Genomic DNA, 23117 nt, shown 5'->3' on the forward strand with positions numbered 1-23117 from the left:
TGCAAATGCATCAAAACGCTTGAGTAAGAATTATATATGAATCCAATGAGGGCTTTTTTTTCTCTTTTAGAATCGCTTAGCCACGAGCGGCGAGAGGCCTCAATGGTGAGTGGCCGCTGCGCTCCTCAGCCATGCGTATTATTCAGCTTGACGAGACGCAAACTGACATAAGCACCAGGGCTCACTTTCACCACCTCGCAATCCGATTATATGGCCAACGCTGCATCAATGCCATAGGGCCAACAGGCACCAGAGTCCCTCAACCATACCCAATCCCCCCATTCCCCCTCCTCACACCCCCAAGCCACCCATTCATATGTTCTGTTTTACGAACCCCCTCCCTTACTGAACCCCCCCCCACACACACACAGGAAAAGGAAAGTGATTGATTGATTGGTTAGATTATTTGTTGCAGTCTTATAACAAAAAGTGCCTTCAGAAAGTATTCATACCCCTTGACTTATTCCACATTTTTTGTGTTACAGCCTGAATTCAAAACTGATCAAATATTATTTTTTTTACACCCTTCTACACACAGTACCCCACGATGACAAAGTGAAAACATGTTTGTTTTTTTTATGTTGGAAATTTATTGAAAATGAAATACAGGAATATCTAATTTACGTAAGTATTCACACCCCTCACTCAATACATGTTAGAATCACCTTGGCAGCAATTACAGTTGAGTCTTTCTGGTTAATTCTTCAAGCTCTGTCAAGTTGCTTGTTATCATTGCTAGACAGCCATTTTCAAGTCTTGCCATAGATTTTCAAGCCTATTCAAGTCAAAACTGTAACCAGGACACTCGGGGAAATTCATTGTTGTATTAAGCAACTCCAGTGTAGATTTGTGTTTTAGATTATTGTCCTGCTGAAAGGTGATTTCACCTCCCAGTGTCTGGTGTAAAGCCATTTCTTTTTGTCCTAAAAATATCCCTAGTCCTTGCCAATGGCAAGCATACCCATGACAATGCAGCCATCACCATGCTTGAAAATATGAAGAGTGGTACTCAGTGATGTTTTCTGATGGATTTGTCCCAAACGTAACGCTTTGTATTCAGGACATAAAGTTCATTTCTTTGCCACATTTTTTGTAGTTTTACTTTAGTGCTTTATTGCAAACAGGATGCATATTTTGGAATATTCTTTATTCTGTACGGGCGTCCTTCTTTTCACTCTGTCATTTAGGTTAGTATTGTGGAGTAACTACAATGTTGTTGATCCATCCTCAGTTTTCTCCTATCACAGCCATTAAACTCTGTAACTGTTTTAAAGTTACCATTGGCCTCATGGAGAAATCCCTGAGCGGTTTCCTTCTTCTCTGGCAACTGAGTTAGGAAGGATGCCTGTATCTTTGTAGTGACATGGTGTATTGATACACCATCCAAAGTGTAATTAATAACTTCTGCTTTTTTTTACCCATCTACCAATAAGTGCCCTTCTTTGCGAGGCATTGGAAAACCTCACTGGTCTTTGTGGTTGAACCTGTGTTTGAAATGCAGTGCTCGACTGAAGGACCTTAAAGTTAATCATATGTGTGGGGTACAGAGATGAGGTAGTTATTCAAAAATCATGTTAAACACTATTATTGCACATAGAGTGAGTCCATGCAACTTATTATGTGACTTCTTAAGCACAGTTTTACTGATGAACTTATTTAGGGGTTGAATAGCTTTACATTTTTTCTTAATTTGTAAAAATTAAGAAAAACATAATTCCACTTTGACGTTATGGGGTATTGTGTGTAGCCCAGTGACATTAAATCTCAATTTACTCGGTTTTAAATTCAGGCTGTAACACAACAAAATGTGGAAAAAGTCAAGGGGTGTGAATACTTTCTGAAGGCACTGTGTGTGCACAGTCTACATGGTATTTTCACACATTATTAGATGGAAAAAAACATGTAACGTCACACAAAACCATTTCACTCCCCGCCCACACTCTAATCACCACTATTTCTATTGGCTCTATATCTAAATTAAACAATCCTACTACCCCAGTGTTGGTTTGACTATGGGAGTCATGGCTAATGTCACTACAGGTCCTCTAATCTAAACCGGTGTTGACAACCACAGAGCTCACCCCTCTTTCCGTGCTGCGCAGGGACGCTTGGGTGCTTAGAGAGGGCACCCGTTTAAGCAGTGGGCGTTTACAAGATGCTACCCCAAAAGCCTGCCAGGTGCTGAGGGGTTATGTAGGGGTGTTGAGGGGGTACGGTGGGCCCCTCTTGCAAATCGTCCTGCACCCGTGAAACTGTTGGCCAGATGAGATTAAACTCAGAGTGAGATACATTTGCAATTGATTACCGTTGAGCCACTGTGACGAATTTAAGGCTTTTGAGGGAGTGTGTGTGTGTGTGCGCGTGTGTGCGTGTGTGCGTTTACTGCTTAAGGCCTACATGCTAGACCTGAAAAGGAGTAAAACAAGTCCCCGAAAAAATATATATATTTGAAATGCAAAAGACCCTGAAGAGTTTGAATAACTTCAGTGCTACCGATGTCCATTCTCTGAGACATAGGCTACCTCACTGATTTGTTTCTGTTTCCAAACAGAGACGAGATGGAAATCTAATAACATGAAAATAAAATCTATAAAATCTATTTTGCAACTCAACCTCCAAAGAAAATGCAACAGAGATATGGCATGTCTTCCCCTTTTAATTATGGGGTGTGGGGCTGTCTGGTTATGAAATACATTTACATTGCCTGATGTTTTCAGTTAAAAGACACGTATTTCGAATAACTACTACCTGCCTGTTTCAAACCAGCTGAATCCGACTACTCTGCTTCCTCTACACCCCTCTGGTTTGTCTGGTATTAATGAGCAATTAACTTTGCATACAAGGTCATAAACAATAGTACTGGTTGTCAGATTATGCTAATGCTGGTGGCTGTGACCCTGGTGAAAGGAGGCTGAGGATCCTGGTGAATGGAGAGTGTTATGGTCTTTCTCTCTGATGGGAGAATGATATGCAAACTGTACCAACATGTCCTTAAGAGGATTAGAACACCACTTGAGATGCAGGCAGCACAGTGCTGATATAAGAGTGCCAAAAGATGGGGGAAAGGTTTAAGTTACACACATTGTCCCATTACTGGGCAATATGGTGACAGCAGAACAGTAAAATACACTTATCACATTTACATAGGTTTGAGGGCACAAATATAGCCTACCTATTCAGAGTTATGCTTATAAACTGATAATACAGATGATATCATAGCATAACTATATATTAATGAATTAGGCAGTGCCATACATAGGCTATACCACTGACATGCAATATATTTTGCAAACGAATACTGAATTAAACATGAAGTAATCAATGTACACTTCAAGACTACAATGTTGAAAGATCATGTCTGACAAGCATGAGTTAAATAACCGCCCTTGGATGAAAATAATATTTTTTCTCCCATCGCCCTCTGAGTGCACGGACTGGCTGCTTAGCAGTCAAAGAACAGGTGCAAGGAATCTCTGAACAGAGCGCATTGTCCGAGGAGATATGGCTTTACTCAATTTGGGGAGGAGGGGCCTATGTTCAATACAAAGTTAATATCGATTTAATGCTTGTCACTGCTCCTCTGAATCTTGTGGCATTTCTAATTCCCTGGATGTTCTGAGTTGTTTTGCACTGCATAAAGGTTAGCGTAGCCCTCACCGGAGAGCCTGTCTACAGTCCATACACAGCCGCATTGTAGTTAGGCTAAAGGACATTGACGAGTCAATTGAAATGTACAGTCGTTGGATACGCAATGAAAGTCAACAAACCGCTGTGCGTAACCTAGTCTTTGTGGTGTTTGGGCTGTTTTCAGAGCTGGTTTAAGAAAGGGTAGCATATTATGTCTATGGGGCTGTTGTGTTTATAATCACTTCTTTATCTGCAGTTATGTATAGAGTAGACCGGGTACTTTTTTTGTAGAAGACGGATATAATTTTGGATCATTGTCACACCATCTTCATTCTTCTTGAAAGAGTGAAATAAATGTTCCCCTAGGGCGAATTTATAGGCCTATAATGCAGTAATGAAATGGAGAATTCCCCCACTTTGAAAATGAAACGGGACACCTCGTCGTGAGACACTAAAGAGCGGTAAGATAGATGACTGGTGTCATTCGGGAGAATGCGTACCAGTCAGAGCAAGCTGAAAAGTTCATTTTCCTTGACGTCACCAACAAATAATGGTAGAATAATAAACAGCTAACCACCTGTCGGACCCTGGACACAATGTAACGGGCCATACAGAAGCGTTCATGCATGGGTAACATATTTACTCAACCCATTCACTTAACGACGCAGAAAGTGACACAAGACAATGGTTAAGTTAATCTATTTAGTAAATTGTTTTGAGATGTGGAGGCAGCGTTAAGGACCTGAGGTCCGGGTCTTTCACTAGACCCCTTTTCCGTTTCAATGCAGAAGCAGTCTGTCCAGTGTCAATTCGAGGGTGGGACACAGCGGGGGGAGGGTGGTGGGTCCTGTAATATTTTAGAGATGTGCTTTTAATGGCATTAATTCAGCCGGAGCCAGCTGTTTTTGCTCTGTTTGGTAAAAGAGGCCAAGACGTGGCAAGCTTGCAAAGCTAGTAGAAATTAGTTTCGGTGATCGAGGCTTCCTGCAAACCATCTGCTTGCAGTCACAAAGGGAGGATTTTTGGAGCAAATGAAAGAAATATAGGCTCATAAAAAAGCTTTGAAGGTGTAGTTACTTTTGCTGTTACCGGAGGCTTTCTTTTTTTGGGGTGGGGAGGGGGGGGGGGGTTTACCGGCGCAGACCTTTCTTTTGAGCCACGCGGAAAGGCCAACGCACGTCTGATAAGCGTTCACTTTCTTTCACAAGGGAATCATTTCACGGAGGCGTTCCGTTTTAATTCACCGATTGTGATCACTTTTACATTCGATCGATGTTTAACCACTTAGGCTATCATTACTCGAATAACATTTATACCAAACATAGGCTAAATATAATAGCTGTAATGTCGATTAAACGTAGGCTACATTAAAAATCACGTGCTTAAAAGAATGCATTGAATTATGAGGCAAGAAAGTAGAAACTAACATAACATTCGTTTTTCGTTGGTTTTTTTTATGCTTTAAAAAAATCTCTTTAACCTTGTTTGTCCTGAAAGCAAATTATAGCCTAACTTGATAAGAATATATTTAGGCTAATATGAATTAAACATTTCTGGTAGGTCGAATGCAGTGAGTTGTGCAACTGACTAGGTATCCTATTTCCATTCCCTGATATGTTATTTTATTTCGTTAGCCGATATTTTTGTTTTGTTTTTTAAAAACAAATGCGTCTTACAAGCTTAGGCTTTTTGACACTTGGCTATGTTTTAGTTTTCCCTAAACTATTCGTTTGACATTGTTAGAATATGCTTACTATTTTAGCCTATACACTATTTCGGCACACAAAAAAACAGTAGCATGAATTAATTTTGGTTTGGAAATGGATTTTGTTTAACGCTAATGCCTGGTTAAAGACAGAGCAGACTAAACGCGACGGTAACATTAATGAATTTCGGTTTGGAAATGGATTTTGTTTAACGCTAATGCCTGGTTAAAGACAGAGCAGACTAAACGCGACGGTAACATTAATGAATTTCGGTTTGGAAATGGATTTTGTTTAACGCTAATGCCTGTTTAAAGACAGAGCAGACTAAACGCGACGGTAACAGGCTCAAATCCCGCTTTAATGTGAGTTTTATACCAGCTTTCAATGTGCGCTCATATGAATGCGTTTTAAATCAAATCACAGATGCACTTTTATTCAGCTGGTTAAAACAGCAGAACAAACCACGTCTATAGAAATAAAGCTTTTATTCCAGTAGGGCTTTTTGAAGGCGAGGGAGAGAAAGGGAGAGAGGGGCGCCATGGCAGCTGAGGGTGACAGTTAGTTCATGGTTAACAGGATCAGCAGTCCGCGGTTAGGGCCGCACACTTCTCCTCTGCGCTCAAATGTGCAGTGGGTCTGGGTCTGGCGCACCGAATGAAGACTTTGCACAGCCCGTGATATTTAACACATCTGTTAAAGCGTTCCTAGAGCAGAAATCCGTTTAAGACATTATTCCATGACGAGGTCCAGATTGAGTGTTGAGAATCCGATGAAACACGAAGCCAATTTACATTTTACCCAATCCACATATTCCTAAATAAATCCACACTTTAAAGTAGGCTAGTTATAAAGGATGCTAAATGAAACCATGGCGATTAGACTTAGCCTATCTTTGCTATCATGATTGTGAGAATAATTGTCACTATTCATAGCCTATATTATTGATGCATCATTGCAATATTCATGCGATATTTATTTATTATCATTGTTGTTGTAATACGAATGTTTTGCTGTTGCTGTCGTCGTTATGATCGAGTTATTGTAGTATTATTTTTAGTGGGATGTAGCTTTCATTAGAACTTTTGATCTATTAAAACACAGCAGGGGATCTGAATAAATATCGCTGCTTCTTCTGGTTAAGCCCTCATTCAGAAGCCCCAAATTATGTTTGAATCTTTTAGGATTGCTTTTTAATTAGCCTGCGTGCGTCTCCACTAAACAAAACCCAATTGCAGAGCCTCAATGGAACGTGGTCAATATGCAAAATTGATGACTATGCCTCTTTTGTGGAAGGGACATTGTGTGTTCCTTGCTTATGAAGTCTAATCCAATCATAAATTGCACTCTCTGGCCAATCAGCGCTCCCGGCACGGCGCTTGAAAGCGACCCATGTAGAGAACTTTGTTGAACCTCATTGTTGAGGCTGACAGTTCTGAAAGGATCTTTGGGGCAGCCTGCTATAAAACGCCTTCCCCAGAGTAGAGGGGCCAGAGGAGTAAAGCTAGTCATTCAGATTGGAACCTATCAGATCCTCATTTGTTCTTGACGGAGTATTTCAACAGATCGTTTCGTGTTGCGTTATACTACAGACGGGACCAAGATGATCCCAAGCATCCTTGCGCCTAATGCGATGTACCCAGGCCTTTACCGCCCCTCCGCCTCCTTGCCTGTACACCAGTCCCTGCAGAACGCATTTCCAACCCATTCCAGCTTCCTAGTTGAGGACCTGCTGCGGATAAGCAGGCCGGCGGGGTACCACCTCAGACGGACGCTCCCCCCAACAAGCGTCTCCCCGGCGACAACCACCACCACCATGTCCTTCAGTGCCATGCCACTGGAGCGCATCGTCTCTCCAACTGCCTTGAGGCGTGAATCATGCTCGCCGAAAACGTCACAACCGAGCAGTAAAGATCCAACATATCTTAAGTTTGGAGTCAGCGCAATCCTTGCACCATCACCAAAGACCGGTGAGTGTGAAAAAAAGTTTGACCTTCTTTCTAATTGGTACTTTTAGCAGTTTCTTACACTTAAGCATATTGTAAAACAGATAAAACATGTTTGTCTCTTCATGAGTGTTGCCTTGATTGTTGGCGTTCCTTGACACATGGTATTTTCCTCTACAGCATCGTTGCCCCCCGCCATCCACCACAGTATGCACCCCAAAGCCTTCTCTCTCCCCTACTTCGACGGATCCTTCCACCCCGCTTTCTTCAGGTCTACATATTTCCCAGGTAAAGAACTAATCATGCACGCTCAGACACCGTTGAATTGCACTTTGCGCACAGTTGACACTCACCCCTCGACCGGGACAACGTTCAGAACTTTTCATATCAAAATGTTTTATTGAACGACTTTTCCAAATAATGCTTTGAATGCTTTCTGCAAAGCTCTGAAAGTTGCACCTTTTTGCACATGCCCTGTATAGGCACGCATATCATTGCGAAACTTAGCTTGTGAACTTTTCAGTGCTTTCAGAGTGGGTGTGGAATTGGTTCCATTTGCACTGAGCGCACTGGTCGCTAACATAGCCCTCTTTTCCCCAACCGCGAGTTAACCAATTATCCGGAATCATCACGGTTTCATTTCGAGACGGGCTGCGGTTCGGTCTCGTCCCCCCACGGTCTCATGCATTAAGGCCATTTTGGTGTCTCCTCCGCAATGTCCCGCGTTTTCCCACAGGGCAGGGGCACTGGGCCACTGGCTGCCAACAATGCTTTCAGCACCATAACCAATTTGGTCAGCTCCCCCCTGCGCAAGCCACCCACGCACCCCAGAGTGACTTCTACCAGGCGGGCAAGAGGCGTGGACCAGTCATACACTAATTTCCCTATTAGGCGCCATTCATAGCTTTCAGTATTCTCACAAGACCACATAGCTCGTTGTTGTGCCTGATTATGGGAAGTGCAACCAGGAGTTGTGGACATTAAGGTGGTCTTAGCCCAAGGTATTTGTCAATACATGGTAGGCTTATAGATAGGCATACATGTGCAAGTGTGCAATAATTCAGTGGCGTGTAAATAATTCTTCTTTGTATGAACAATAGTCTAATCAGTGCACATTACAAATGTTCAGTGTTTTTACTATATCCCTGACCTGAAAAGCACACCATGCCTTAACGTCCTCCTTCGTCTCTCAGTTTTTTAAACTCTGGGGCCAATCAACAGGACGAGATAAATAATAATCTCTTAGAAAAGTCTATAAAGTCGCTAGTCCGTGCTTTCATTCAGACGAATCATAATGGGAGTTTGGGAGTCTTTTCATGGGATGCGCTGAATACCTTCAGAAAACAGCTCGAGCGGCCTGAATAGCTGTTCGTGTTCATTTAATGAAAATGATTTGAGGGCAGAACAAATGCACCCTGGGCCCCTCGGCATCAGTATTCAGGTATGCAGTGGTGTTTAGTTTGAAAGTGTAAATCTCCTTTTGTTGCGATAATATATGGCATTCGCAGCCTGTCCAAAGTCTTTTCTGCGTTAGTTCATTACTACACAATTACCGTTCACGGTTTATTAACTCCTCTATCCGTCCTCGCGGGGTCCCTTAAAGGATACGCTGCCTCCTTACCATACCAATGCGGCTGGGGACCGACCAATGTGCTAATTAGTCACCTCGTGCCATTTCACTCAAAAAGGAGACGTATTCCGCGGGCAAAGGGGGGAAGCATATTCAATCATAACAGATTGCAAAGTTTGTAGACGAGTGTAAAAAAAAAAAAAAAAGTAGGCTAGTTGGCTAAAGAAATAGCCTTCCAGGGGACCGATGTTAACGTAGCAATAGGCTTAAACTAGACGTTTTGGCGTGCTTTTATGAATGAACAGTGTTTATTTGTTGAATTAACGTTTCCCCCACTTCTTCTACAGCATCTTCATCGATCGTGCCCATCCCCGGGACCTTCTCTTGGCCACTGGCCAACAGAGGAAAGCCGAGGAGAGGGATGCTCAGACGGGCGGTGTTCTCTGACGTGCAGCGCAAAGCTCTGGAGAAGATGTTCCAGAAACAGAAGTACATCAGCAAACCAGACAGAAAGAAGCTGGCCTCAAAGCTCGGTCTCAAAGACTCACAGGTAAATCATTCACTTTGATTTGCCCAAGGGGAAGCTGTGCGTTAATACGCGTGTATTTACTCTAACGCATATGCATGCTAAAGTTGATTCTGTTTGTATTATTGAAACTCTGTAATAAAGTCAACCTCTACAAAGTGAAACTGAACTAACTGGCTATACTATTCCTTCTTCGCCAGGTTAAAATCTGGTTCCAGAACCGCAGAATGAAGTGGAGGAACTCTAAAGAGAGGGAGCTCCTGTCGTCAGGAGGTTGTCGCGAGCAGACCCTGCCCACTAAAACGAACCCACACCCAGACCTCAGCGACGTCGGCAAGAAGTCCTCCGCGGAGGAAGAGGACGACGAGACGGAAGAGGACCCATTCGGTGCTAGAGGCGCGCCTGGCCTTTGCCGTTCCCCCGCGGCGGGGCGCGAGTTGTCTAACAGCGCCGGATCGAACCTCTCGTCGCCATCTCTCTCCAGCAAGCACTCGGAATTCTCAGAATCGGATGAAGAAGAGATCACAGTTTCATAATGTATTTGTTTATAAAATGGTTATCCACAGATTAACTGTACCTGCGTGACCAGGTTTACCAGAGGCTATATCCCTTCATTTAGACCCAACTAAGAAGAAATGTATTTTTCTTCATGTTCCACCATTTTTTAAAACAATGAACTTTTGTCCAAACAATTTAAGCTATATCCATGATTATTTCTTTTTAATATAACCGCAGGGTTTATTTTATAGGAAGGGCCTGCTCTTGCCTTTGACAGCAGAGTTTTAAAGTCAATTTCCTTCAATTCTACACATTTTGCCATGTGGCATATGGAAAATGTTGCAGCTTTAAAGCAAGTTTTCAGCAGTTCTATATATTTTACCATGGGGTGGAAAGAAAATGTTGCAATTTTATTATACATTTCATGCAATTCTACTCATTTTGCCATGGGGCTGAGAAACATTTTTGCCGTTTTAAAGCAAGTTTTCTACAGTTCTACACATTTTGCCATGGTGCAGAGAGAAAATGTTGAAATGTGATGTCATTCAGTTCCACTCATTTTGCCATGACATGTCATGTTAATGAAATCTGAGTGAGAGTGACTAACAAAATGAATGGGGCCCTGGGCCCGGTCAGTATTCGGCCATGATTTTCTACAAGTTTTGATAACTGGCTAGACTAATTTACCAATCTAAAAATTGTTTGCAGGAATGGCTAATTGAGTGACTGTCAGTGACAGACAAAACATGAGAAAAGCAGCCGATGCACAACCAAATTTAAAACTTGCATCTTGTGTATTCTAACTCTCAACAGTAAGTTGACAACCTGACTGAGTTTTCAAAAAAATATGGGGGGGCCCTAGTGGCCGTGGGCCCTAAGCGACCACTTATATCGCTTATGCCTGGAACTGTCCCTGTTTATAGATTATACTTAGAAATGATTTGCTGTTTTGCACAGCTCTTTCAATTGTACAGTATTTTGTACAACTATTTGTATGGACATTTTATGCCAAGAAAATTAAATTACATGGACTACTTAGAGTTTTTATTGAAAAGTGTAGAAATTTCGTGCATAATTTATACGAATTTGTTAATTCAATGTATTGTGTGTGTATATATATGTGTTAATATTTCAATGTATTGTGTGTATATATGTTAATATTTCACTATGTTTTGTACAAATACCAAATAAAATGTAACAGTTACATGATATAACTTCTGTTAAAGTGGAAATTGACAACACCAAAAAAAACAAAATATATAGACAGGTTTATGTTCATAGAGAGCCATAATTGATAAGAAAGTCACACTGCATTAATTAATAAATAACCATGATTTTTTTTTATTGAATCACAAATAACTTAAGACTAGTACAGTGACCTTGAGAATCAGCTCTCCAAGCCCTGGAGAGAACATTGATGATAAACTCCACACCTGCTCCGATGCAAAAGAGACTGTACACAAAATACTGATTTTCAAGTAGTTACAAATTGGCTAGAAAAGTCATCAAAACGTTGCAAGGTAATCACGTATTTACACTTATGTTACATATATATATTTTACATAGCATAGAATTCTACACATTCATTGAGTTTTAAGAACACGTGAATTCAACAGCGACATTCGTTTCACCATCCAAACTTCTCAAAGCGAGCAGAGTTTTCACAAGTGGATATACAGACTGACAAACACATACATATGGGTTTTTTTTGTGCTTGCATTTACTATGACAAGAAACCGCCTCCAAGCGTACAGACACAAATTTGATTTGTAAATGAACAAAGACTGTACCAGCTCCCCAAAAATGATTCACAAAATCTTTCACTTGCTGTACATCTCTTGGCAGTGCTGAAAAACCTTAAAGAACTGACATAAGGCTTGGCTTCAATTTTGTGTTCAAAATGAATGTTGCATAGGATTGATGACTAAGAACACCCGAACATTGAAAGATAATGGAAGCGATGCCGGAAACAAATAACTTATGGGACCAAAAAACACACTTCCCCTCCTATGATGAAGCTTTGGAGGAAAAGGGACAACATACACATTTCTGAAGCCAAGAAAACAATCTATTATGTTCTCACCTGAAGCCATAACCATTCTAAATCTTTAAACTTCTCCCATTTTGTACTCTCTCATTTGTACCTTTAAACATGAGCTCAAGTAAAATGACTTTAAACAAAGCAGGATATACACATTGTTACATATTCACTCAACATTTTGTCATGACAATAATAATCATTACACGTCGCATAATCAAAACAGACGACAAGCATGGCAAAGGCGCAAAGGGGTGTATAGAAGGTAGATGAGGTATAGAGATTAAAACAATTCCTTAATAATCGTTCCCCCATATTCATTACAGATCCATTACAAAAGGATTATTTACTTTGAGCACCAACCAAATGTACTTTTCTATCTCACAGGTCGTCCTTAATAAGTTATATCCAAACTTTTACAAACTTCTCAGCAATGGGAGTAATACAATTAATGACATGTTATTAAAGCCCAAGTCCCTTTCCCTATTCAAGCCCTAATATCCTCTTAATAACATGGCATTGGTGTTCGATATGACGATCGTTGTACAAGCCCACCTGCCTAGGCACAACGCAAAGAGAGTGTCGACTTAAAGCCCTGTAAGTTTACAGCCAAAAAGACAAAATAAAAAAGTAGCCTATGCACATAATCTGTTACAAAAAAGTAAGGCATCTTTTTAAGTTCAGTCCAGCACCAAAGTAGAGTTTCGTCTGGAGAAGAAGCTTATGCTACGGCGACCCGTTTGGGACAAAAGGAGTCACATGTAGGTGCAGGTGAATGGTGATAGGTGTGTGTGTGTCACTGGGGGCATTGGGAACCAGTGAATTTGGTCTCTGTGGAGATGATGAAGATGACGCCTCCAGCACCATGCTCCAGAGGAGAGGGCCTGTAGCTCAATCTGTAGCCCAGTTTGGAGCACTGCAGCTGGGGCAGAGCCGCGAGGAGCCTGGCTTGTTGATGTGGTGGGTTTGGCTCAAAGATGCAGTCTCTTTGTTTTCTTAAATAAAGGAGACCATGGCACTGATGCTGATAAGGAAAATGACGATGACGATGAAGCTCCATACACAGTGTAAAATTCTGGTTTTGTCAGTTGTTTGTCTAAACGGTACATGAGGATTGGCTGAAGGAGAGCGCTTGGCCATGACGGTGCAAAAATAGAACAGTGAGGCAGCAGCCTTCTGTTTCACTCCTCTTTCTGTTGTTCAGTTCTTCTCTCCTTTTGGGTTGCCTGCACCCATCGTGTTCCTGATATGACAATTAAAGTGGCTTGATTTTTGTGGCGTGAGCATTCAAAAGAAAGGTTGCATTGGCTGAACATAAAAACATGAACTGGGAAGGAGGAGTCGTCGGATCACAATGTTGACTCCAGTGATGAGTCCAGGATGTCATGTTGGCGACTGTTGCTGTTAGAGTCGCTGTCGCATCTCTGAGGGCTGGAGGAAGTGGCAGCTTCCTTCAGCCTCATTAGCATATTCATCTGAGGACAGAGACGCCGGGGTCAAAGGTTAGCGTGAGCGTGACTGTGTGTGTGTGTCTGTGTTGTCTCATGGATCTGCAGTGCCTGCTTGTGTGCACACCTGACCTGTTTTGAGCATGTGTGTGTGCACGCACACTTTGTCTCACCAGTGGGTCTGCGTCGCTGTCACTCTGCGACGGCTCCTTCCTGATGCCCTCCCTGGGGGCGGAATAACCGTCGAAGCCCACGTCTTCTGGGCGGAGCTGCAGCAGCGGGGGCCAATCAGCAGGTGTGGGCGTGGCTGACCAGGGGTAGCTGTCAATCACCCAGCGTGCTGGGTCCTCCCACGCTGACCTACGGCCGTACAGCTACGGAGACGGATGGAGGGGAGAGAGCATTGTAAGTATCAATGTAGAGGTATGATAATAACATGGTAACACAGTGGGTGTGTGTGCATATATATATATATATATATATATATATATATATATATATATATATATATATATATCTTTGCGACTGATATGTTTTAGTGTGCTTGTGTGAATGCATATGCATGTGTTGCACGTCTGTTGCACGCCTTTATGTACTTATAGCCTACCTGCAGTCCCTCTCTGATTGCCTCCAGCATGTAGGGGATGATGGAGTAGTTCCAGAGGTCAGTGAACCACACCCTGGATCCAGCGACGTCCATGGGACACGACAGGAAGAGGCGTGGCCCTGGGGAAGGCAAAGGTCAGAAGGATGTTAAATAGTGCCACTGTGCCTTTCCTTCCAATCCTCATTTGGAAAATGAGCTTTAAGGCCAGATGAGGTTATGAATATTGAGAATATTGTGACCAAAGCACATTAACATGCATGAAGATGTTCTCAGACCACAAAATTTGCCTAATGTCAAGATTAGTCCACATCCCACCCCATCGGTTTCGTAGATCCAGCTATATGCCTTAAACCCCAAATTAATGGAAAATATAAGCGCCACAAATCTCAAAATTACTGTGATTATCTTTTCCATTTCTTTTGGATTGGGGCATATAGCTGGTTTATGACGTCGTTGTGCTTTCTACCGACCGATGGTAACGTCAGAGGAGCTGTGTGCCTCTAGGAAGCGGTTGAGGTGGTGCCAGACGCGAGGGATCCAATCGATGATCTTGACCAGCTCCAGGACGCGCTTGCGGCTGCCGATCTCCGTCTCGATCAGCTTCCTCCTCAGGTAGCGACCCAGGAAGCCCTTCACCGGCTCCAAGTGATTGGCACACAGCACCCATCTGATCACATACGCAAAACGAGAGACAGGAGGAATTAATTGTTAGTTACTCATTCATGAATACAGCAAGACACTCCATCTTTCCATTCTGAAGGAATGGAGAGTGCAGTGGATTGCTGCCCAGTCTGTTGCTGCCACCTAGTGATGAATCATGCAAAGTGCATTTCAAATTCAAACATTTTACTGTGTTTCCTTTCAGTTACTATTGATCTTCAACTGGTATATCTAGTGTTATTACGGCTGTTGAGTTAGCCCACCTGAAGTTGTGGTGGAGTTGTAGGTTGGGTGCTGAGGATGTGGCCTGGCTCATAGTACCGATGATGTACGGGCTGGGGACACACACACAGAAAATCAAGACATTTACAATAAACACAATTGTTTGTGTGTGTGCGCGCGCATGTGTGTGTACTCACCAACATTGGTATTTGCAGTTGAACACCCCGTTGAAGATCTCTCCCAGAGAGGAGACATGGTGCAGGTTATCCAGTATGACCACTAGAGGGCTCTCTGCCTCTAGTCCATCCCCGCTGCACTGCTCAGCCAGGCCTGACAGGTACTGACGCAATTCCTGGAGAGAAAGAAAGAAAGAAAGAGAGAGAGAGAGAGAGAGGTTTACACATCAAGTCTTTCTTCAATGCACAAAAACCCTACTGAGTTGCTTTAACATAGACCCACTGTTGAGTTCTGCCTCTTAAGACACATGTCTAATATAACAGAAAAAAAAAGGCAAATTAATCGTCACATCACACAATGTATCGTCTCGCCAGTCGGTGCCCCATGCTGCGGCGAAGGTGCTTCAGGGGCATAGCTACGTACCTTGCTAGACTTGTGGTCCACGTTGAAGGTGACGACGGAGTGAGGGGTCAGGGGTCGGCCCTCCTGCAGGAGCAGGTGTCTTGCCAGATGATTAGCCAGGTGTGTTTTACCGGTGCCGCTGGGGCCAGAGAGAATGACACGGCGGTGCTCCCTCAGCAGAGACACGTAGCGCTGCAGCATGGGCTTGGGGATCAGAGTGTCAAACACCAGGCAGTCCACACTCTCACTGCTCACACCTAGAGAGGGAGAGAGAGGCAGAGAGAGAGAGGGAGAGAGAGAGAGAGGGAAACACTTACACAGAGAACACAATACACACCAGATTGTAAGGAGAGACACAGACATTTAGAGAAACACACGCGCTCATACCTTTGAGCCTGATGTTGATGGTGTCGCTGTCTCCAACCAGGTAGCCGCAGGGAAGCAGCTCGGGGGTGTGAGCGACGCCGGTGTTGCTATGGCGATGCACATCCCCAATGTTGTATCCCTCCACACTGTCACAGGTCAGCCCCAGCTGGCTCACTGGGTCCACATGGGTGATGTACTCCTAAAGAAGCAGGAGGGCAAAGGTCAAGGGTTAGGTGATACGCAACTCCACTATGAATTTCTTGTGTCACTTATTTTGATATTGGAAAGATAAATAAAATGAATGAAACCTTTATCCGCAAATTAAGTAATTCATTCAAATTGTTTACCTTGAAGAGGCGGCGGACCACTCCATCCAAGACGTCCCACTTGGTTTTACCGCTCACACCGATACAGCCAATCAGGAAGTGGCGAGCTCTGGCCTCCTGGGAGAGGTCCTCGTCCAGACTGACCACTATCTTCACGTGCCGTCCCTCTTTCCTCATCACTCCATCTCCCACTGTATCATCCAACAACATGTCTGAGAGGAGAGAGGGAGAGGAGAGTGAGACTCACACATACACCCATTCACAACAACAAAAACTATCAGGCAAACACACTCTCAAAAGGCAATCATACCCAAACACAAATACAGACGCACACACACTTAAAACGCACGCTCACACATTTACCCAACTGTACAGATACCCACAACAAAACATGTTGTTCTCACCCAGGCTGGTGGACTCGGTGAGGTTGATGCTGTGCTGGGACAGGCCGGGCCCTGGTGCAAGGATGTGTGTATGGTGAGGGGGCGAAGAGGAGATGGATGCCTGGGAGTGGGCTCTGCTGCTCCCCGTACTCTCCAGCTTCAGACGGTCATTCTCTGCCTTCAGTTTCTCTATCTCCCCCTGAGAGAAAACACAGGAAGCCACAGCAACCGCAGGTCAACAAAACAGTGTGAGTGTGTGTATGTGTGTGCATGCACGTACGTTTCAGCGTGTGTTACCTGCATGTGGTTCATGGCCTCTCTGAGCTGGTCCAGCTGATGGGCCGAGCTGAGAGCCTCAAGGCGTATGTCCGTGAGCTTCATCTCCTTCTCCCTGAGCTCGCTGCGGAGCTGCATCACCGTCTCCGCCTCACCGTCCAGACCGTCCGACAGCCTACACACAGATGCTCAATGATATAACTTTGACATTTTCTCTCTCACTCACTCACACACACAAACACACCACACCTTATACGTACAGTGAGTTGGAGTGCGAATTCCTGAGCATGTGGCTGGAGGTTGTGGATCCATTGTGGGGGAGTTTAGGGGAGGAGGGGAGGGAGGAGTCCGTCATCTCCTCTATGTCAGAGTGGGACGAGGCGGACTTAGGGGACTTCTTCTTGCTGAACGCCTGCTTGAAGGAGCTCCGCAACTGCAGGCGGGAGAGAGACAGAGAGGAGTGGAGGGTGAGTGTATGTGTGTGTGTGTGTGTGAGAGAGAGAGAAGTGTGAGGATACACTCCCAAAACAGGCGGGGAGCAAGGGAAATCAGAGGAAGGCAGCTGTGAGGAGAGTGCCTGAGTAAGTGAGAGATAGATCAAGAAAAGAGAGAAGAAGGGAAGGAGAAGCAACGGGAAAGGACTAGTGCTATAGGGAGGCCGTGACTTGAGCTTATGCTTTAAACACAAACACTAAGAGGTGTCAGCGTGAGTGAGTGTCAGGTGGTTATTGAGTATGTGTGTGTGTGTGTGTTTATGTGTGTGTGTGTGTGTGTTATGTGTGTGGTCACATACACCCAGTCCACTAACCTGACCTACTGTGTGTGTATAAATATATAATGCACTGTAGACTGTAGAGAGAAATGACCACACTGCAGTGAATAGGACTAGAAAAGAGCACCCAAGGCTGTCGTGGAGACTATCAGTTTCATGTACCTTGAATTTACAGCGAGAAGGGTGACGTATGTTCGCTACACGATTACTAGGAAATGACCGCATTCGAATTGAGCCTGATATTATGTTTCTGTTTCAGAGCAGACTCAAAGTCACATCGGGAGAGGAAGCAGGATAAAGAACACAACTGGAGAAGAAAGTAGAGGGATGACTGAGGACAGGAGAGGAAGGAGAGGGATTGCGTTAGTAACCTACAGTGCTGGGGTTAGGTTAAGGTTAGCTCGAGGTTAAGCTGCCTTTCGTTTTTTTTAATCCGCTCTTACCTCATAGACCTGCCACATGAAGCGATAGCACAGAAGAAGACAGAGAGAGACAGAGAGAGAGAGAGAGAGAGAGAGAGAGAGAGAGAGAGAGAGAGAGAGACACACACACAAAACAGCACAGGTTCAGTGGGGAGTGTGTGAGTGTGTTAGTGGTAGGGACATAGCCAGCGTACAGTGGAGGCTACAGAAAGTGCACTGTGGGAAAGTGGAAAATGCTCTAAGGAATGTCAAAAGTCAAATGTTAGGAATGGGGAACGTAATCTCCACTTCTGGAACTTGTACCATCAGAATCTCTGAACACGGTACAGAATGGAAGGCAATTGAAATATAAATGTGTCCACTTGAATAGGAATACAGCTGTTCTGCAACGTAAGATACTAAGGCCATTCGCTTCACACCCACACTGGTGCAGACTGATGTCCTTCTAATAGGGGGCTCATTTACGGTCCACTACCCTTCTTACCATGATACCTCACAGACGGACCACATACGCCCTACATACTACACTCTTCCACATACGGCTTATCCAATTGGCATATTATCAAAGGACCATTATCTGTGCAAAAAGCACATTCGAATCACGGGCTATCTGAAGATAGCTTATTGTCACTAGATCCTAAAACACGTCGCATGACTTTCGCTCGAAGAAAATGCATATAGACGGTACACCAGTCTACTCCTTGGATTGGGACAGGAGTAGGGTATGATACATCTATAGAGCTACACATATAGACATTCAAAGCTAAAGCCAGCGTATACAGGGTCACTTCAATGTCATTACCTCTGTGGAACAGAGGACAGGGACACAAATCACTAGGGTCTAGACAGGTTCAATAGCAGCCAATAGCATAAAGCAATTAGAGCGGGACTCAATTCAAATCCGGTCGGAAAACAAATTCCTCTATTGGAATGCAATACAATTCCTGAAATGTTATTGGAATTGAGCCCACGTCTGGAGGTTTGACTAGGAGATAGATGTGCTACAACCACTACAGCAGCGACACACTGGGTACGTAAAGCAGCTCTTACAGCAACAACCAGCTCGCCAAGATACTGTAGACGCAGGCAACAAAACAGAGTTTAGTAGTATCTTTAGAGAGTCTCAAGCAGAGCCGTTTCCATCGAGCAGCTCTGAAGCGGTACACATACAATTACCTGACGCGAAAGCTTTCAGGTTGATCGCTATTTTGTTGCCTGCAGACACCAACAGAAAAGGCGCACAGCCTAAAAGCATCTACAGTAACCAAAGCACAAATAGGATGCTCAGGATGCATACGTCGTCGTCTTCAACCTGTCCTCCCGTGCAAGACACGAGCTGTCAGCAACAAGGAGCAAGAGGGAACACAACAAGAAACGGAGCAACGTTAACTCCCTGTATCAACAGGGAATTGAAAATGTTCGAACGTGTTCGACGTTCTCTATTTCACAGAACCTCTACAACTTGTAAAACTCGGTAACATACCAAATGACACACTATTCCCTACACAGTATACGGTTTTTGAGCAGGAACGTGAGTCTACAAGGAAAGCTAATTGCATTGCATTCACCTTGGCCCCTGTGCAAGATGCCTGAGAAAGAGGACCCCCAGAGTGTGAATTACAAAACACACAAATACATATATAGAGAGAGATGAAACAGGTGAGACAGAGACAAACCTACATACCAGTTGTTAGATTCCATTTGGAATAAGATATGTTGGTGTGTGTTGGTGAGTGATCGTGACCGTACTCAGTTCCTGTGTGAGTGTGCGCGCTTGAATGCCTCTGCATGTCTACGAATGTACATACCCAGTTCTTCTTGTTCTTCTTCTTGTGCTTAGCGTCGGCGTCCATGTTGGATCCCACACTGGAGTGGCTGGTTGCGCTGGCAACGCTGCTGACGCTGTCTGACGAGTGCTGTCTCCTCATCCGTAGGTCTGGCTGCTGCTGCTGCAGGGGGCTGCCATTACTACCACCGCAACCTGAGAAAGAGGGGAGAAGAGATGAGGGGGGGGGGTTGAGAGAGACAAAGAGAGACTTATTTTAAAGACTCAGAAATAATACAGTATCACAGCATTGTGGGAAGTCTTTAACTTCACCTTTTCCTTCGCCAGGGGTAAGCTTCAAGGTAGACTCAGCGATATGACGTAGATGCATAAAATGAACAGCATTGCGCAGGGTTCCCCGACCGGTAGGGCGCCGGTGATTTTATCTGGGCCCCCAAGTTTTCTGAGCGAAGTTTGAGACATAACAGACTGTACAAATACAGTACCAGCAAATCGTCCGCAAGCGATTTTCACTTTGGAAATCTTTTCCAAACTATTCCCACATATAATAGAAAGATATATGTGATCGTATTCAAATGTAAGCTAGGTTTGAAAAGTCTAATATTATATATGCTTGTGCTTCTTGCGGTCAATTTACAGTCTACAAATGATTTGTAATTATGTTCTGGCCCCCTGACCATCCCCTCAATCAAAAGAATCGGCCAAGCCTGAATGTAGTTGATGATCCCTGACATAGTGGGTCAATTTCCTCAACAACTAAGAGCGTTGAAGTGCGAGGCTAAACTCCTCCGCTGTTTTGGTCCCGTAGAAGTCTTGCATCTCGCTCATCGTAATACGCAAAAGTATGTGGACACCTGCTCGTCGAACATCTCATTCCAAAATCATGGGCATTAATATGGAGTTGGTCCCCCCTTTGCTGCTATAACAGCCTCCACTCTTCTGGGAAGGCTTTCCACTAGATTTTGGAATATTGCTGCGGGGACTTGCTTCCATTCAGCCACAAGAGCATTAGTGAGGTCGGGCACTGATGTTGGGCAATTAGGCCTGGCTCACAGTTGGGATTCCAATTCATCCCAAAGGTGTACGATGGGGTTGATGTCAGGGCTCTGTGCATGCCAGTTAAGTTCTTCCACACCGAACTCAACAAACAATTTCTGTATGTACCTCGCTTTGTGCACGGGGGTATTGCCATCCTGAAACAGGAAAGGGCCTTCCCAAAACTGTTGCCACAAAGTTGGAAGCACAGAATCATCTAGAATGTCATTGTATGCTGTAGTGTTAAGATTTCCCTTCACTGGAACTAAGGGAACTAGCCCGAACCATGAAAAACAGCACCAAACCATTATTCCTCCTCCACCAAACTTTACAGTTGGCACTATGCATTCAGGCAGGTAGTGTTCTCCTGGCATCCGCAAAACCCAGATTCATCCGTCAGACGGCGAAGCGTGATTCATCACTCCAGAGAACGTGTTTCCTCTGCTCCAGAGTTCAATGGCAGTGAGCTTTACACCACTCCAGCCGACGCTTGGCATTGAGCATGGCGAGGTTAGGCTTGTGTGGCTGCTCGGCCACGGAAACCCAAAACATCACGATGGTGCCGACAGAGATGGTCGCCTCGCTTCGAGCTCTTAGGGAACTATGCAGTATTTTGTTTTTTTATGTGACAAATACATTGGATTTGATTTCATGAAGCTCCCGACAAACAGTTCTTGTGCTGATGAGTTTGGAACTCGGTAGTGAGTGTTGCAACCGAGGACGGACGATTTTTACAGCTTGTGTGGCCTGCCACTTCTTTGTTGAGCCGTTGTTGCTCCTAAACGTTTCCACTTCACAATAACAGCACTTACAGTTGATCGGAGAAGCTCTAATAGGGAAGCAAGTTTACGAACTGACTTGTTGGAAAGGTGGCATTTTATGTTACCTTTGTTTAACTAAGGAAGCCAGTTAAGAACAAATTCTTATTTTCATCCTATGACGGTGCCCCGTTGAAAGTCACTGAGCTCTTCAGTACAGATCATTCTACTGTCAATGTTTGTCTATGGAGATTGCATGGCGGTGCGCTCGATTTTATACACCGGTCAGCAGCGGGTGGGGCTGAAATAGCCAAATCCACTCATTTGAAGGGGTGTCCACATACCTTTGTATATATAGTGCATCTGCGGTGATGCTCGCGGAAACGTCATTTCTCGGAGTCTACTGCATTTACATTTAAGTCATTTAGCAGACGCTCTTATCCAGAGCGACTTACAGTAGTGAATGCATACATTTCATACATTTTTTCCCCCCCGTACTGGTCCCCCGTGAGAATCGAACCCACAACCCTGGCATTGCAAACACCGTGCTCTACCAACTGAGCCACATGGGACTACTGTACCTCTAAGGAACTGTTAGAGGTTGTTGGAGATATTGCTATGGTTTTGGTTCGGTTCTCCATACCTGTCCTGTTCTGTTTGCAGGTGAGTTCAGGTGTGTTGATGACTCCGTTGATGGCAGCCTGGGCCACGTTGTTCTGCTTCTTCAGCAGCTCAATGTTCTTCCTCAGCTCGTTCAGCTCACAGTCCTTCAAGGAAAACACATATACAGTCGCATATCTAAAATCCATACGCATGATCGTATTTGCATATTTTGGTTTCCCTTGGGCCGAGACGAACATAATTCACCTGTGCCTTAAATGACGTAACGTTGTGCTATGAAAATGCCTCACCTTGTGCTCAGCGGTCATACTGAGACTCTTCAGTCTGATGGTCATGTTACCCAGGCTCTGTTCAAACGCTGCCACCAGGTGAGCCTGCACAGGGAAATAACACAGGTTAGAATAATGTCAAAGAGGTTATATTATAGTTCAACTTAGCTTGAACGGCCAAAGATCCTTCAGTAGCGGTTATGGTCAAAGCATGAGAGTGATGAGAGCAACAGTAGCTGTACTCCCAGAGGACCTGCTCCAAGGACAGAACTAGTAGTAGATAAGGCAAGAGCAACTGGCAGGAATCCAAGCCAAGTTACCGAATAAGAGCAGTTCTCTCATCTCAAAGCCAACAGCTAATTGAGTACATCGATTAGCCTACATTCCAATTAAAAACTAGCAGTCGAAGCAAAAAGCGAAAAACAGCAAATGCTACATATCATGATAGCCAACTCTGTTGGATTCACAACTTCTAAAAAGTCTCAAAAGGCGGTACCAGAAATCCTCTAAATCTGGCTTAAATCCTCTCACGTCTCTGTGATAGATGTGTCCACACTACAGCTTTGGTCGACGGGGTACCCAGTCCCCCTCTGAGGGGCTGATCCGGAGGGCTACTCCTCCTGGAAGGGTAGTGGTTCAGGGGGAGCCAGATGCCCTCTGTGCCCCCACTCTGGGGTAT

At 44.2% G+C, this 23117-nt stretch overlaps 2 protein-coding genes across 19 annotated transcripts in view; one reads left to right on the forward strand and one right to left on the reverse strand.

The window, feature by feature from the left end:
- The first annotated feature begins 6626 nt into the window (after positions 1 to 6626).
- Positions 6627 to 11081, forward strand: dbx1a (developing brain homeobox 1a). Its single transcript, XM_014126317.2, has 4 exons — positions 6627 to 7300; positions 7457 to 7564; positions 9194 to 9396; positions 9573 to 11081. Exons 1-4 carry the CDS (start codon positions 6934 to 6936, stop codon positions 9906 to 9908), a joined length of 1014 nt encoding a protein of 337 aa, XP_013981792.1. The 5' UTR covers positions 6627 to 6933; the 3' UTR covers positions 9909 to 11081.
- A 106-nt stretch (positions 11082 to 11187) lies between these two features.
- Positions 11188 to 23117, reverse strand: part of nav2a (neuron navigator 2a) — a 221231-nt gene continuing 209301 nt past the window's right edge. For 13 of the 18 annotated variants that reach the window (XM_045688967.1, XM_045688962.1, XM_014126312.2 and 10 more), the window contains 16 exons: positions 22460 to 22543; positions 22192 to 22315; positions 19778 to 19950; positions 17991 to 17999; positions 17036 to 17208; positions 16797 to 16950; positions 16521 to 16698; positions 16138 to 16328; positions 15812 to 15989; positions 15446 to 15681; positions 15043 to 15197; positions 14887 to 14958; positions 14434 to 14630; positions 13964 to 14082; positions 13530 to 13730; positions 11188 to 13383 (listed from right to left, as the gene is read on the reverse strand). In XM_045688967.1, coding sequence (XP_045544923.1) covers positions 13258 to 13383; positions 13530 to 13730; positions 13964 to 14082; positions 14434 to 14630; positions 14887 to 14958; positions 15043 to 15197; positions 15446 to 15681; positions 15812 to 15989; positions 16138 to 16328; positions 16521 to 16698; positions 16797 to 16950; positions 17036 to 17208; positions 17991 to 17999; positions 19778 to 19950; positions 22192 to 22315; positions 22460 to 22543 — 2370 coding nt within the window. In that variant the 3' untranslated portion in view covers positions 11188 to 13257. The remainder of the gene's footprint in view (positions 13384 to 13529; positions 13731 to 13963; positions 14083 to 14433; positions 14631 to 14886; positions 14959 to 15042; positions 15198 to 15445; positions 15682 to 15811; positions 15990 to 16137; positions 16329 to 16520; positions 16699 to 16796; positions 16951 to 17035; positions 17209 to 17990; positions 18000 to 19777; positions 19951 to 22191; positions 22316 to 22459; positions 22544 to 23117) is intronic. The other 5 variants (XM_045688971.1, XM_014126316.2, XM_014126297.2 and 2 more) reach the window with 1 other exon arrangement.

Source organism: Salmo salar, chromosome ssa11 (genome assembly GCF_905237065.1).
Source record: "Salmo salar chromosome ssa11, Ssal_v3.1, whole genome shotgun sequence".
Lineage (NCBI taxonomy): Eukaryota > Metazoa > Chordata > Actinopteri > Salmoniformes > Salmonidae > Salmo > Salmo salar.

Bases quoted from the DNA above. Each gene is read 5' to 3' on its own strand.
- dbx1a (XM_014126317.2), top strand. From the start codon at position 6,934: ATGATCCCAAGCATCCTTGCGCCTAATGCGATGTACCCAGGCCTTTAC. The intron at 7,565-9,193 runs GTAAAGAACTAA...CTTCTTCTACAG, and splicing joins CAGGTCTACATATTTCCCAG to CATCTTCATCGATCGTGCCC. The intron at 9,397-9,572 runs GTAAATCATTCA...CTTCTTCGCCAG, and splicing joins TCGGTCTCAAAGACTCACAG to GTTAAAATCTGGTTCCAGAA.